Here is a 13,910-nt window from a genome sequence, read left to right on the forward strand (position 1 = left end):
CTTGCTTGCCAATGCGCTTGCACATACATGATAATAATGTGGAGGTACCTCCTAGGAGGTAGTAGCTCAGATCCCAACCAGGAGTTCTTGAGGAGAAAAAAATACAATAACACTGCTATTGTGGCCTCACGTGCTTTTCATCACCTTCACCATGGTGGTCCAATCAGCAGTGCAAGCGGCACTACCGGCTGTCCAGACGCTGCAAGACTGTGCAATTTACAGCACCACCTTCGAGGCATACCTCCCTCAGCTGTACGCGCTACCACAGCAAGTGTGGGCCGCGCTGGGAGACTTGGAAGCTCTCAAGCAAATCTATGTCTCGACCAATCCGGCCATCTTTGGACTCGCCGTGGCCCTCGCCCTGTTCCCTGTGTTCTTGGTCATTTCAGAGGCAAACAAAAACTACAGCCAGGTGGACAGGGTCTGGAGCATACTGCCTGCAGTCTTCAACCTCCACTACGCCCTGTGGGCGCGCATGAATGGTCTGCCTACTACGAGAGTCGACAACGTCCTAGCCTTTAGCGTAGTATGGTCCATCAGGCTGACCTATAACTACTGGCGGAAGGGAGGTTACCAGATTGGGAGCGAGGACTACAGGTGGGAGCTCATCAAGAAGCAAATCGGCTCCTTTGGCTTCCTATTGCTGAACATTGTATTCATTTCCTCTATGCAGGTGGTAAGTAAAAAATCCCCTATTCGGCTTTTTGGGGACACTGCTAAGACGCGAAAGGTTCTCCTCTGGAGTGTCACTCTACCCACATACGTCCTTCTGCTCGCCTCCCAGCTTCGCCCAGAAATGGGCATGGCCGACATTATCATCGCTAGGGTGCTCATGGCTCTTGTTGTTTTTGAGTATTTTGCAGATCAACAGCAATGGAATTACCAGAACGCCAAGAAAGAATACCTGAGAACCGCAAAGGTGCCAGCTGGCTGGACTCGTGCCCAAATGGACCGGGGCTTCGTCACGACTGGGCTTTGGAAATACAGTCGACACCCCAATTTCGCAGCTGAGCAGAGCATCTGGATCCTTCTATACCAATGGTCTTGCTTCCAGTCCGACACCCTGTACAACTGGACATGCGCGGGTGTTATCGGTTATGTGTTGGTGTTCCAGGGCAGCACTCCGCTTACGGAGTGGATTAGCAGCCAGAAGTACCCCGAGTATGGCCTTTACCAAGAGCGCGTTGGACAGTTTGTGCCCTCGCCTTTCGGTCGTGGCTGGAGTGAAGAGGAGATGGAGAGTTTGGGGCCAAAGTACGTGGAGCAGGCAAAGGCAAAGCAACAGAAGAAAAGGACGTGAAATGTCGGCAGTCATACGAACCCCGTCATGCACAACCTGGCAAGACGGTGGTGAGAGCGTCTGGATATACATACCCGATCTCAACATGTATGGAGTCGAGGCTATACAGGAAACGCTCGCGGACATCCTAGCTTTCGCGGGGCCGATGTGGCGTGACCCCTCCCGTTTTGCTATAATAGTTTGTACCTCCTAGTTTTAGCGAAGGATCTATGCAGTACCTTATACTGAGTAATCTTGGACGCCCTCTGCAGCGGATGGTTCCAGATCAAAGGGCCAAGTGGTCCAGAGCACGCGAGGCCCGCGTGTGGAGCCTTGGCTAGTTCGCTGGTGTCTTGTCTTCAATGGATGTGAGGAGTGAGCGGGAAATGCATGTTATCAACTCTTCTACCTCTTGCAGCGGTGTGAGAAAGCACAGTGATACGACCAGGGCTTCACTTCACTTCACTCCATGTTGCAGGCATGAATGCAGGTGTCTGTCGTGTTATCTGACAGCTGAGCCGCCTGCAAAAACCGGATCAGCATCCCCCCCCCCCCCCCCCCCCCCGCTCTCTCTCACACGACCACCCCCACCTTCACTCATCGATAAGGATAAGACACCTTGTGATCGAACGTACCGAAGGACTGGATCCAACAAGCACTTGTCGCTGGTCAACTCGACGTCGATACCGGACCGAGACATCAGAGGTAGCTACCTTAGGTATGTAAAGGTATGGATGCATATCGCCAGTTGCACGTCGCATGTCGCGTGCTTGCTGAGTGTGCTTCCCAATCTGTCCGGATGACCGCCGCACGAGCGCGGCGCGGGGACTTCCCAAGCGATAAGGCAGACACGCATCCATCGTAGGATGGATGACCTTGGTATGCACAGAGGAGTATGCTAATCAATGAGCCCTTCTCTCACAGGCTAGACATCCACTCTCCACCATCCTGCGCTTCACTTCCACCGCACGACGGCCGCTCTTCTGCTAGTTCTACTGCATTCTCCTATGCGAGCCACGAGGTCTGTGAAAAGGCCGTAACCTAAGCATCTCACAACACCACCATCACCACCACCACCATATCCTCCTCTCCGCCGACATGGCTGCTCCCGCCGCCGACTTGTCCGAATCGTTACCACCACTCCAGTCACCACATAGCCCAAATGCATCGTCACTGCCGTTTCCAGAATTACAAGAGTTGCCGCAAAAGCTGAGAGGGCGGCAGAGACTGCTACAGAGCTTGACTCGCAAGACCTCTTCGCCCTCGATAGCACGGCTCAGCACAACCCGATCCAACACTTACAACGGCAATGGCAAAGGCTCAATTTCATGCATCGCGCTCAATGCAGGGACAACATACGGCAGTCCTGGCACTGCATTGAGTCGCGAGATCTCAGTTGCGTTTCAAACACCCGCCCCATCTGCAGCGACAACGCCTGGTATTCACCTTTCAGCCTTGGATGAGGCCGCTCGTATTCGTGTCCTTGCTCAGCACGATGGCAAGCTGTCTGTTGGTATTCCGTCTGAGATCCGCTCCACGCCGAAATCAGGCGCCGTTCTTGGAATCACGAAAGTGGACGAGGATTACTTCTCGCGGCCAGTAGCAAGACCAATACAATCGCGCCCGAACTTCAATTTTTGGCATGATCTTCCGTCCGAGCTGAGAATAGAGGTATTGACTTACCTCAAGCCCAAAGAGGTCATACGATGTTCATCAGTCTCAAAGTCCTGGCACCAAATGTGCTTCGATGGACAACTGTGGGCCGTATTGGACACTTCGGGCTTTTATCAGGACATACCAGGAGACGCTCTAGTGACCATCATCACCGCCGCCGGACCATTTGTACGAGATCTCAATCTGCGAGGTTGTGTTCAGCTTCGAGAGCGCTGGAACTCTAGAGGTCTATCGGATGCGTGCACAAATCTAGAGAACCTGTCACTCGAAGGCTGTCGCATTGACCGCGCATCTATTCACAACTTTCTGTGGTCAAACAGCAGTCTTACTCACATCAATTTATCCGGTCTTGCGGGCGCTACCAATGCCGCTATGAAGGTGATTGCTCAGAAATGCCCCAGGTTGGAGCATCTCAATATCTCGTGGTGCAACAACGTCGACACTCGGGGGCTTCTCAAAGTCGTGGAGAGCTGCCCTCTCTTGAAGGATCTTCGTGCTGGTGAAATTCGTGGCTTCGACGATCTTCACTTTATGGAGCGTCTTTTCGAGCGCAACACTCTGGAGCGTCTTCTACTGATGAATTGCGAGACATTGACCGACGAATCCATTGCTGTCTTGATTGAAGGTAGCAACAGCGAGATTGATCACATCTCTGGCAGACCCATCGTGCCACCCCGTAGGCTCAAGCATGTTGACCTGACGGGGTGCAAGTCACTTACTGATAAAGGTGTGCGTAGCTTCGTTGGGAACATTCCAAATATCGAGGGACTGCAGTTGTCCAAGTGTAATGGAATCCTCGATGGCACGCTGACCGCGTTGCTCCCAACTATCCCTATGTTGACCCATTTAGACCTAGAAGAACTCGAAGACCTCAGTAACGTAACTTTGTAAGTATAGTTTCCGCAGAAAGCCCCTAACGATACATCCGAGGCAGTGCTGACTCCTAGTGAACGACACAAGGCATGCGCTGGCGAGTTCCCCGTGTGCCAAAAGGCTAAAACACCTGAGCATCTCATACTGCGAAAACATGGGCGATGCTGGGATGCTGCCCGTGGTTAAAGCATGCACGAATCTTCGATCTTTGGAGATGGACAACACGCGTATAGGAGATCTGGTGCTGGCAGAAGCTGCCAGCATGGTCCGGCAGAGGAGTGGACGCAAGACCGTTCAAGGCACGACAACCTCAGGCCAACATTCGTGGAAACCTGTGGTCGGTCTGCGATTAGTCGCCTATGATTGTCAGAATGTGACCTGGACTGGTGTGCGAGAACTTCTGTCTCGAAACGCGGATGTGTCGATCACTACTCACACGATGAATCTTGCAGTGTCTGATATTGCTGGGGGTGAATCAACTCCCGCAGATGTGGCCCCGCCACCACGGCTTCACATCGTCCAAAGTGCAACTTTCCCGGCCGAAGTCATCCAAGCCAAGGTGTTCTATACATACCAGCCAACCGTGGAAGAGCATTTCAAGCGTGTAATGCGTGGCGACTTCATTGCGGCCAGGCGTCTCGAGAGGAAATGGGCGGAGTTCATGATTGCCCAGGAAGAGGCCAGCACTACAGGGGGTGGTCGACGCCGTCGAGAACGGCGAGCCCGTCAGGCGCAGCTCATGCATGCCGACGAGGAAGATATCGATGCACATGCACCCGGTATTGGCGTGGGCGGAGGTCGTCGACGGCGTGCGCGAAGTGGCGGATGCACGGTGATGTGATATATATTTCAGTAGGATAGATGGTTAGGGTATCTTGTTCGTAGCACCCGTCAATGTAGGGGGCAAAGCCCCAGTATATGCATTGAACGAAGCATGTGATAACTTAGTCGCAGTCTCGTCTACAAGTGCGTACCGTGAGTCCGTGACCGTCCCTTCCTCCGTTGGAGGTTTGTCATCCTGGCTCGCCCACCATATTAGGTCTAGCGCTGAACGCCGGAGAGACGACAACAGGGCATTTGGACCATGCCAAAGATACCAGACTCCCACCACAACACACGCTTCATCCACCCACTCCACTCCACGCATCAAGACTGTCTTGGTGGTCGCGTCACTGCCCGCAGCAAAACCCGCATACGCCAGAACTGTCTGGTTGAGCTCGCTGCTCTCTCTGCTTCCGAACGCGCCCTACGCCCTCGCCCGCGTCCTCGACCTCTCAGACCTGACCGACCACCCAAACTTGCCGAAGGAATGCGAATCGCGTCCTGTCTGGTAACGGTATGAATGGCAGCAAGTCACCAGATCCGGCCAATACAAAGACCGGACCTGCTGCACAGAACGATCGGCGCACTGAACACGCCAATGGAAATCGCGAATTAAACCAGCGTGACGACATACGAGAGGCGAATGACGGATTGGCAGCTGTAGGAGCGCCTACTCGTGAAGAACCTGCAGCGCTGGACGCAGGCACCTTGAAAGAGGCGCAAGAGAAGGCTGAAAACGATGCGCCTCACGACGACGTGGATTCGGAGGCAGAAACTTTGATAGACAGTCCAGTGAAGCGCAAGGAAGCCGAAAGACAGACCAACGCCGTAAAACTCGAGCGTCAACAACCTAAGCCACGCCACCGGATAGGCAGTCTCCCTGTGCCCACGGACGGCGACGAAGATGACTCCGCCCAGCCTTCACCGGTGCCCAGCGTGGAAAACGCAGCCTCGGCCAAAGATGTCAAGGATGAGAGCCTGGAACACACGAAAGACGACGGGGATCGAAACAGCATGAGCGAACCTCTTAGCTCCCCACGTTCATCTGCTTCGAATCCACCCTCACGTGAATCTTCGCTAGCGCGCGCTGTCTCGGAGCTGCCTGAATATTCGAGCAATATCGCGCTATCGCCGAATCCTCGAAAGCGTAAGCATCGAGCTTCTTCTGTGAGCTTGCCCAATAAACGCCCAAGTAATGAGCCATCGAGACGTCGCATTCGCGGTCTCCACTCCGAGGAATTGGATGCAAGAAAGGAGTCATCGCTATCACCAAAGCTGCGCAGCCACCGCAGGGCAGCATCTACACAGTCTGCCTTCACGGAAGGTGTTCCTGAGGTGCCAGATAAGAAGCGTCGATCTGCCCCTCACGGCCTTGGTAAAGAATTGAAAAGTGGTCGTCCCCTGTGGGAGGAGTCTGATACATCTTCAGAGACGACTTCTCACGGCAACACAGAGTCTCGAAGACCACGACGCGGCGTCGGACGCTCTACATCGACTCCGGGTAGGCCAGCAGGCCGCGAACACAAGCGGCATATCAATAAATATGGCTTCACGAGGCTAGCAGAAGCTTGCGAAGAGGGCGATCTCGATCGCGTCAAAGAGTGGCGAAATAGAGATCCTGATCAGCTGGAACTTGCCGAATTTGCTGGCAACAAACCTCTTCAAATTGCGGCTCTTCACGGCAACGTAGAAGTTGTGGATTACTTGATCGAACAGGGCTGCCAAATTGACTGTGCTAATGTCGACAAAGATACTCCTCTCATTGATGCTGCCGAAAACGGTCACCTGGATGTCCTTCGTAGTCTGCTCCGTGCAGGCGTCGACCCTTTGAGGCAGAATCTTAAGGGCCAGCAGGCGCTGGATGTTGTTACCGACGACACGGACGATGCAGACGAGATCCGAGCAGCTCTGAGGAGCGCCATTGAGGTGTGGAACACCAATGGGTCCCGCCAGCGGCGAGAGGAGGAAGAGGAAATGCGTCATCGAGCTGGGCCAACAAAAGAGCTGCATTTCATGGCCCGCTCGTATGAAAATCTTCTCAAGCTGGTGCAGATTAATGATCGCAACGGTGTCAAGGAGTTTCTGGACGCTCGTGTACCTGTGGATAATGCGATAATCGCCGCTGCTGCCAAGACTGGCGATTCTTACCTTGTAAATATGCTATTAGCAGAGATGTCCGAGAAGAAGGCGTCACAAAGACCCGAGCGTCTCATGCTGAGCGTCTTGGGAACGTCGCACTTGGAGATGGTGAAGTCACTCTCAGAGCTCGACAATTTTGATCCGCTGTACCGCAACCGCCAAGACAAAACTTGGCCCGAGCTTGCAGAAGAACGACATGGTCCGAACTGGCGGGAAGAGAAGCTGCTGTTGCAACGATTGTATGATCAGAGTGCAGCGTCAAAGGAGCGGTGCAGCTCGAGTCCTGTTTCCAAGCGGGATAGCGCCAAGCGTCGAGTTGTGCGGCGCACTCCTGCAGGCGACGAAGCAGGAGGAGAAGGGGGAGGAGAAGATAGCGACGAGGACCAGGCACCACGACGCAAGAACGGGCGACGACTCATGTCAAAGCGCGACATGCGCGTGGCCAGCGGCAGAGCACCATCACATGAGTCTTCAGATGCGTCCAGCTCTGACGACGCGACGGGGACGGGGAACGAGCGAGAGGAAGGCGCTTCGACGAAAACTCCGAGTAACGCAGCAGATGTGCGAGGGTCTGGATCCAAGAACCGTACCAGCTCGTCGACGACTCCAAACGTAGATACATCTCCACGACTTCGTCGACAGTCGTCTTCCTTGCGCGCTACTACTGAACGACCTCTGCAGCCACTGGAAGAGGTTGCAGAAGATAAAGACACTGCGGCACCATCTGAAACATCCGAGATGCACGCTGCGAACGAGGCACAGTTGGCCGAGATGAAGCGTATTCAGGATCGTGAGGCAGAAGCAGCCGCTGCAGCGGAACGTGCTGAAGCAGAAAGGGCTCGACTGGCCGAAGAAGAGCGCCGTGCGGAGCAGGCTCGGCGCGAGGAAGAAGCGCGAGCAGCAGAAGAACAGCGCAGAGCAGAGGAACAGCGCAGAGCAGAAGAACAGCGCAGAGCAGAAGAACAGCGCAAAGCAGAAGAACAGCGCAGAGCAGAAGAGCAGCGCAGAGCAGAAGAACAGCGCAGAGCAGAAGAACAGCGCAAAGCGGAAGAAGAGCGCAGAGCAGAAGAAGAGCGAGCACGTGTCAAGCAAGAAATGGCCGCAACAAAGCTTAGGTACCTCGAGCGAGTGGCCATTTCATTGCCCATAGCAATATCGCATGTGCTCCATCCGGCCTCAGCCTTCAGCTTCGACAGTGATGCGGCTCTTGATTACTTGATTCAATACTTCACACCGCTTCAAGTCCTCAAGCAGGAGCATCAGGACGCCTCTGCCACACTACCGGCTGGCGCCGATGCCCCACACTGGATAACAAATATGCAAGCTGCGCCGCTCGTTGGAAAACAAGGCATTGAACTGATGCTGCCCAAGAGCGCTCCTGGGTATGAGGCCAGCTTAGCAAACGCCTGGGCCACCAAAGACGTCTTGGACACTGACCAGGATTTGATTGGTTCTGTTCTCGCGAGCCTACCGCAGCATTTGCCACCCGGTCAAGTCCTGGACAGCGACCTTCACAGCCGGCTGTCTTTCGAAGAGGACGTGCAAAGAGCTGCGGACCGGATCAACGCCGTGGCTGAGATGAGAGCTCGGCTGCGTGACGGCGAAGCTGTACTCCGTTACGTGCGTCTGGACGAAGTAATGAAGAATCTCCATCCGAAGCTCAGAGACTTGCCCATTGATGTTCGGTACGACTATATGCCTGTCTCTATACCCTCGAGAGGCATGTCCCAGGTTGATAGTGGCAACTTCGTCACGAACCTGAATGCTTCGATGGACGCACGCCCCCGACAGCAAACATTCGTTGATGGCGAGGGCGTGAATGGCGTTTCGTCGCCTCCACGGAGACTCACTCCCGTGTCGATTGCACATCAGAAGTCAGGTAGCAAGTAGGTAGCGTTGTGTAGTTGGCGAGGTACGCAGAAGCGCAGGGCATACATATACTTCCGTTATCCGCATCTCGCCGTCTACCGGTCCTTTCTCGACATGTACCAACAAAAGCTGTAAAAAGCCTGTATCCCTAGCTCGTAGTTATAGTTATCGGCAGTGCCGGCCGAGCACTAGTGTGCTGTGCTCCGTCCTTGATAATACATGGAGATGGAATCGTGAGAGTGAACGGGGCGGGGCGGGGCGGGGCGGGCGCTAACCAGAAGCTCCATGTGGAGACACTGGAGAGCGACAATGTTCCAGGACGGTCGACCCATCGGATGGCTTGGCTAATTGGCTTGTCCTGTCCGGCTGGTCTCAATTGTCACATGTCGGCGAATGGCCGACGACCCTGTCTCCTGTCCTATACCAAGGTACCTCCCACCACCTGCCTCCAGCACTGAATAATACATATGTAACAGAGCACCGGCTTCGGGCGCTGCTGCGACTTGAACTTACCTTACTTGCCTCTTACGTTGGACTGCTGCGCGGCAGAGCAGAGGCGCCCGCCATGTACATACATACTGTTATTGACTTGTTATCGACCAGGTACTGACTTACATGAATGAACGCATCTGCCGACACAGCTGCTACAGTAGACTAGCAGGAATCTCTCCGCTGCCGCCGCCTCGCTGCCGTCGATCGACACTTCGATACGCGACACGACCCACCCGTGTCCACCTAGACCTTTCCATCGCCATTCCCTCTGCCACTCTGCTACACTGCTCTGGGCTGTTCTGTCCTGGCAGTCCTTCCCTGTCCGCCCTGCCTGATCCGTTCCGCCGCTGCAGGCAGTGAGTGCGTGAGGCACCTCAATTGAGAGAGGGCGCGCGCCATGCCGCTCCCAGGGCAGCATGAAGAGGATGGAGAGGGCGGAGAGGCTGAAACCGTCTCGACGGGCAGCTCGACTGTCAATCTGCACGTCGACCACGCCGAAGCGCTGAAGAGACTGTCTACTGACGCCAGCGGGGCGGACCCTTACGACACGACAACGACAATACTGGGGCCAGAGCGGGATACGGGCTTGAGAAGGATACGACAGAACCCGTCGTCACTCAGCAGGAATCCCTCGTCGCCCAACTTGTCGCTGCTGCTACATTCACCCACCGCCCCAAGCCCCATGGCTGCCTCCCGAACGCCCTCCTTTGCTGCCGAGAAGATCACATCCACTTCACCCACCATTCCATTTGGTGAGGATCTCGCCCGCTTTCCATCCGAGTCGTTGCACTCGTTCTCTTTCGCTCATCAGAGCACTGAATCGCTGCACAACAGGCAAAATGTGCTCAAACGCAGCATAGATTTCATGCGCGAGAAACTCGCCTGGGCCTCAACTTCGCCTCGAATAGCTAGTGCACAAGCCCGTCTGACAGGGGACGAGGAACTGCTCAGTATGATGGAGCTTCTGCAGAGAGCGAATGTCATCAGTCCGACCCGGAACGGGGCCGGTTCTGGTTTGGGGTTGGACATTGGACCGCTCACGGGACCTGCACATCTTGTCAACGAGAATGTTTTTGAGAAGAGCTTCTTTGCTCCAGAGCAAGCAACGGAAAGTCCCACAAGTCTCACCAGCCCTGTCTCAGTTCAACAAGATCTGTCAGTAGCCGCGCGTGCTGAGAATCTACCAAGCACCACGATAGGAAGTGAGGATTTGCAACCACTTCGCACCTCGACTGCCGACGACGCAGACTTCATTCCTAGTCTGCCCACGCGGCGGCCGCACAAGCCTGCATTGAAACGTACGTATACCGACACAGCTGGGTACTCACTACAGCACAAGCTCAACGAAGCCATGTCGCAACCGTATCAAGCTCCGAAGGCACCTGCCCCCATCGTACCGCAGGCGTCCCCTCCACGTTCCAGTAGCATGGTCACAGAGCGCGCGCCTCATGGTCACAGGAACGCACAAGCTCAGGCAATCTTCACAACAGAAGCGAAGGCGCCATGGACGATAACTGCTGCCAATGATCTGGCATGTTTAGTGTTCGGCGTCGGCCGGGCGGAAGTGAGAAAGCTGGGCATTATGGAGGTCATCAAGGAAGACCGCAGAAGCTGGCTGGAAGAGAAGCTGAGGAACCCTGACACTGGGACAGCACAGAAGCAGGCCAAACTTCAAGTATCTTCTACTGGTAAGACCACTCCGAGTAATAGTCTTGCGGCAATGGGTAATGGCATAACAGCCAAACTTCTTTCCAAACCTTCTTCACGGCAGCAGCCGCGCAGAGCGAAGACCTCGAACGGAACATCAACGCCCAAGGACAACCATCATCCTGCCAACAAAAGTAGAGGCGTCTTACTCTGCGGTGACGTTGTTCCGATCCAGAAGATGAATGGAGCTACGGGCAGTGCGTCTTTCTGGGTCAAGGAGAAGGGCAGCAACCTCATATGGGTACTCGAAGAGATCGCAGAGGACGTGGCTATGCTGACCGTGGATGAAATTGGCCTCGTATTACGAGGCAGCGGTGATCTGGAAGCCATATTTGGTCTTGATCGAGTGCGGAATGGAATGGATGTAACACGGCTGATACCTGGATGGCCAAAGGTCGCCGGGACCAACACCGGAGCTATCGACTACGATGCTATCGCCAAGATCCGCAGGTTCACTGCACGAACGAGCAATTCGATCAACATCCCGGTCACGATTGATCAGCAGCCCAGTGGAAGCATTTTCCGGATTTCCAGTTTCCCGCACATTGCCGGCATCATCGTAGTGAATCCAGAGACGATGCGAGTGAGCAGCTCTAACAACGTTTTTTCCGCCGCTCTTTTTGGTCATGCCAGCCCGGATGGACTGCCAATTACCGACATCATACCCGGATTCGACAATATCTTACGAGTGATGACTGATGAGGATAAGATTGCGTTAATCGATGGCATCGTCATTCCTGAGCACAGTTTCCGCAGAGCTCGCGCTCTGCTTGCGCTGAGAGAAGGTTCTGCTGATGCAGCGGCGATTTTTTTGCGCCCGAGCGGTCTGCCTGCGAGGCATAGAGATGGTGCCGAGATCATGATCGATGTTCAGATGCGAGTTGTGAAGTCGGATCGAGATCCAATCTACAACGAGTACGTCGCGGAAGAGTCAAGTCCGTCGGAATTTCATGAGAGTGAGGTGCTGTATGCACTATGGGTCACGTACAGTCGTCAGCTTCATGCCGTCAACCACGGGATCGGCCCTGTGACAACAATAATGAGCCGGCCTGGGACACCGCCACACCAGCCGGCGCCGGGCGGTGCACACTCGGAGATCGAAGCGTCCCCTCAAGCTGCGAGCATAGCGAATGCGAAGTCGGCTCAATCAGACACGAATCGATCACAGCGAGCGGTGTCCGCCGTGTACCTCGAGGCGAAGCCGGGCGATGCAGCAAATGGCGTTGATCCGACAGAACCATATGAGCATCCCTCACCGGACTTGATTGATGCTGGCGCCACGACAGTCACCAAAAAGAGAATTGATGACTTCACGATACTTGAAGAGATGGGCCAAGGTGCATATGGCCAAGTCAAACTCGCGCGCTACAAGAAAGCCGCAGCGAAGAAGATGGTCATCAAATATGTCACCAAGCGGCGCATTCTGGTGGATACATGGCACCGAGATCGCAGGCTTGGCACAGTGCCATTGGAGATCCATGTACTGGACTATCTACGCAGGGAAGGCATGCAACACCCCAATATCGTTGAAATGGCCGACTTCTTCGAGGACGATGTCAATTACTACATTGAGATGGTACCCCATGGTCTTCCAGGCATGGATCTTTTCGACTATATAGAGTTGCGTGTGACGATGGAAGAGAGAGAGTGCCGCAAGATCTTTAAGCAGGTGGCTGAGGCTTTACGACACTTACACGTCAATGCCAAAGTCGTGCATCGAGACATTAAAGACGAGAACGTCATCCTCGATGGCGAAGGAAGCGTCAAGCTGGTGGATTTTGGGAGCGCTGCATACATCAAATCAGGCCCATTTGATGTCTTTGTGGGCACGATAGGTAAGTTTTTCGCTCGCCTCGAAGCTTGAAGATTTCACTGATACTGAGAGATGTTTAGATTATGCGGCGCCTGAAGTCCTTCGTGGTCTACCATACCGGGGCAAGGAGCAAGATGTGTGGGCACTGGGCATACTCCTCTACACGATTGTGTACAAGGAGAATCCCTTTTACAGCATTGACGAGATTATGGATCACGACCTACGAGTCCCGTATGTGATGAGCGAGGATTGTATCGACCTCATTCGGAAGATGCTCGATCGGGACGTGGAGCGAAGGATTGGCATACAGGCTGTTTTGGACCACCCCTGGACCACAGTCATAGATGACACAGACGACGAGGGGACCGGGTCGAACACGCCCACTGTTGCGATGCAAGCGACATGATATTCGCATGGAGCAGCAACGAGGCTGATGTGACTACTCCATAATAGCATCCCTCTAGATTTTTTGCATGGCGATAGCCTCGACGTAGACACCCTACTGAGAACTGTCACTAGCAATGATCCCTCTCCCTTTCTCTTGCCACACTTTTTGTCTGAGATTCCAAGCTGGCCAGCTGGTAATGCCTACAAGATTGCGAAAGTTCAACAGCGGCAATGTTTGAGAAGTTAGAGACTTCCATTATCACAGCGTAGTACTTTACATCCCTTCGTTACGTCTGTCGTCTTTAAAGGCCCCTTGATATTGGCAATATTCAGAAATATCCGTTGTCGTAAAATCAGTAGACGTGGAATATAGTTCACTACGAAAAAGGAAAGAGCACGGCAGAGCAGTTCCTGCCTTACTTAGTTAGTCCCAGCACATCTAAGAAAATCAACACCAAACAATCTTGAACTTCAGTCTTCATGTGCGACAAAAAGAAAAATATTTCGCGCGCCATACGCTCTTCGGGCCTCCCTGAATACAAGTTACATAATACGAAAGAAAAAAAAAGCAGACGCGGTCTGGCAGCATCGGCATCAAGCAAGCAAGCAAGCAAACAACCAACCATGGATGATACTACCTTTGCGGAAGAGCCCACACTCGCGTCAGAGGACTTCTTCTTCCCAGAGTCGGATGAGGAGGAGGATGAGGATGAGGGGGAGGAGTACTCCTACCATCTCAACCGCCCACATGCCCAGCAGCAGCGGCAGCAGCGGCAGCACAACTACAACAAAAACAACATGATGCACACAGGAAGCAAAGCCATTGACGAAATTTTTGCAGGCTGTAATAGTAAT

The 13,910-nt window shown here is 54.0% G+C and overlaps 4 protein-coding genes across 4 annotated transcripts; all 4 read left to right on the plus strand.

The window, feature by feature from the left end:
* The first annotated feature begins 103 nt into the window (after nucleotides 1-103).
* On the plus strand, nucleotides 104-1,540 carry SEPMUDRAFT_130080 (DUF1295-domain-containing protein). Its single transcript, XM_016902333.1, has 2 exons — nucleotides 104-676; nucleotides 731-1,540. Exons 1-2 carry the CDS (start codon nucleotides 152-154, stop codon nucleotides 1,298-1,300), a joined length of 1,095 nt encoding a protein of 364 aa, XP_016765427.1. The 5' UTR covers nucleotides 104-151; the 3' UTR covers nucleotides 1,301-1,540.
* A 696-nt stretch (nucleotides 1,541-2,236) lies between these two features.
* SEPMUDRAFT_146365 (RNI-like protein) lies at nucleotides 2,237-4,718 on the plus strand. The gene is made up of 2 exons (XM_016903604.1): nucleotides 2,237-3,840; nucleotides 3,914-4,718. The coding sequence occupies exons 1-2, from the start codon at nucleotides 2,378-2,380 to the stop codon at nucleotides 4,665-4,667; spliced, it is 2,217 nt and encodes a 738-aa protein (XP_016765428.1). The 5' UTR covers nucleotides 2,237-2,377; the 3' UTR covers nucleotides 4,668-4,718.
* A 235-nt stretch (nucleotides 4,719-4,953) lies between these two features.
* Nucleotides 4,954-8,741, plus strand: SEPMUDRAFT_146366 (uncharacterized protein). Its single transcript, XM_016903605.1, has one exon. It carries the CDS (start codon nucleotides 5,165-5,167, stop codon nucleotides 8,675-8,677), a length of 3,513 nt encoding a protein of 1,170 aa, XP_016765429.1. The 5' UTR covers nucleotides 4,954-5,164; the 3' UTR covers nucleotides 8,678-8,741.
* A 513-nt stretch (nucleotides 8,742-9,254) lies between these two features.
* Nucleotides 9,255-13,182, plus strand: SEPMUDRAFT_77439 (Pkinase-domain-containing protein). The gene is made up of 2 exons (XM_016910161.1): nucleotides 9,255-12,690; nucleotides 12,749-13,182. The coding sequence occupies exons 1-2, from the start codon at nucleotides 9,546-9,548 to the stop codon at nucleotides 13,072-13,074; spliced, it is 3,471 nt and encodes a 1,156-aa protein (XP_016765430.1). The 5' UTR covers nucleotides 9,255-9,545; the 3' UTR covers nucleotides 13,075-13,182.
* The last annotated feature ends 728 nt before the right edge of the window (nucleotides 13,183-13,910 follow it).

The sequence above is a fragment of the Sphaerulina musiva genome (assembly GCF_000320565.1).
Source record: "Sphaerulina musiva SO2202 unplaced genomic scaffold SEPMUscaffold_1, whole genome shotgun sequence".
NCBI classification, from domain to species: domain Eukaryota; kingdom Fungi; phylum Ascomycota; class Dothideomycetes; order Mycosphaerellales; family Mycosphaerellaceae; genus Sphaerulina; species Sphaerulina musiva.

Bases quoted from the DNA above. Each gene is read 5' to 3' on its own strand.
- SEPMUDRAFT_146366 (XM_016903605.1), top strand. From the start codon at position 5,165: ATGAATGGCAGCAAGTCACCAGATCCGGCCAATACAAAGACCGGACCT.
- SEPMUDRAFT_146365 (XM_016903604.1), top strand. From the start codon at position 2,378: ATGGCTGCTCCCGCCGCCGACTTGTCCGAATCGTTACCACCACTCCAG. The intron at 3,841-3,913 runs GTAAGTATAGTT...GAACGACACAAG, and splicing joins GACCTCAGTAACGTAACTTT to GCATGCGCTGGCGAGTTCCC.
- SEPMUDRAFT_130080 (XM_016902333.1), top strand. From the start codon at position 152: ATGGTGGTCCAATCAGCAGTGCAAGCGGCACTACCGGCTGTCCAGACG. The intron at 677-730 runs GTAAGTAAAAAA...AAGACGCGAAAG, and splicing joins TCATTTCCTCTATGCAGGTG to GTTCTCCTCTGGAGTGTCAC.
- SEPMUDRAFT_77439 (XM_016910161.1), top strand. From the start codon at position 9,546: ATGCCGCTCCCAGGGCAGCATGAAGAGGATGGAGAGGGCGGAGAGGCT. The intron at 12,691-12,748 runs GTAAGTTTTTCG...AGAGATGTTTAG, and splicing joins TGTCTTTGTGGGCACGATAG to ATTATGCGGCGCCTGAAGTC.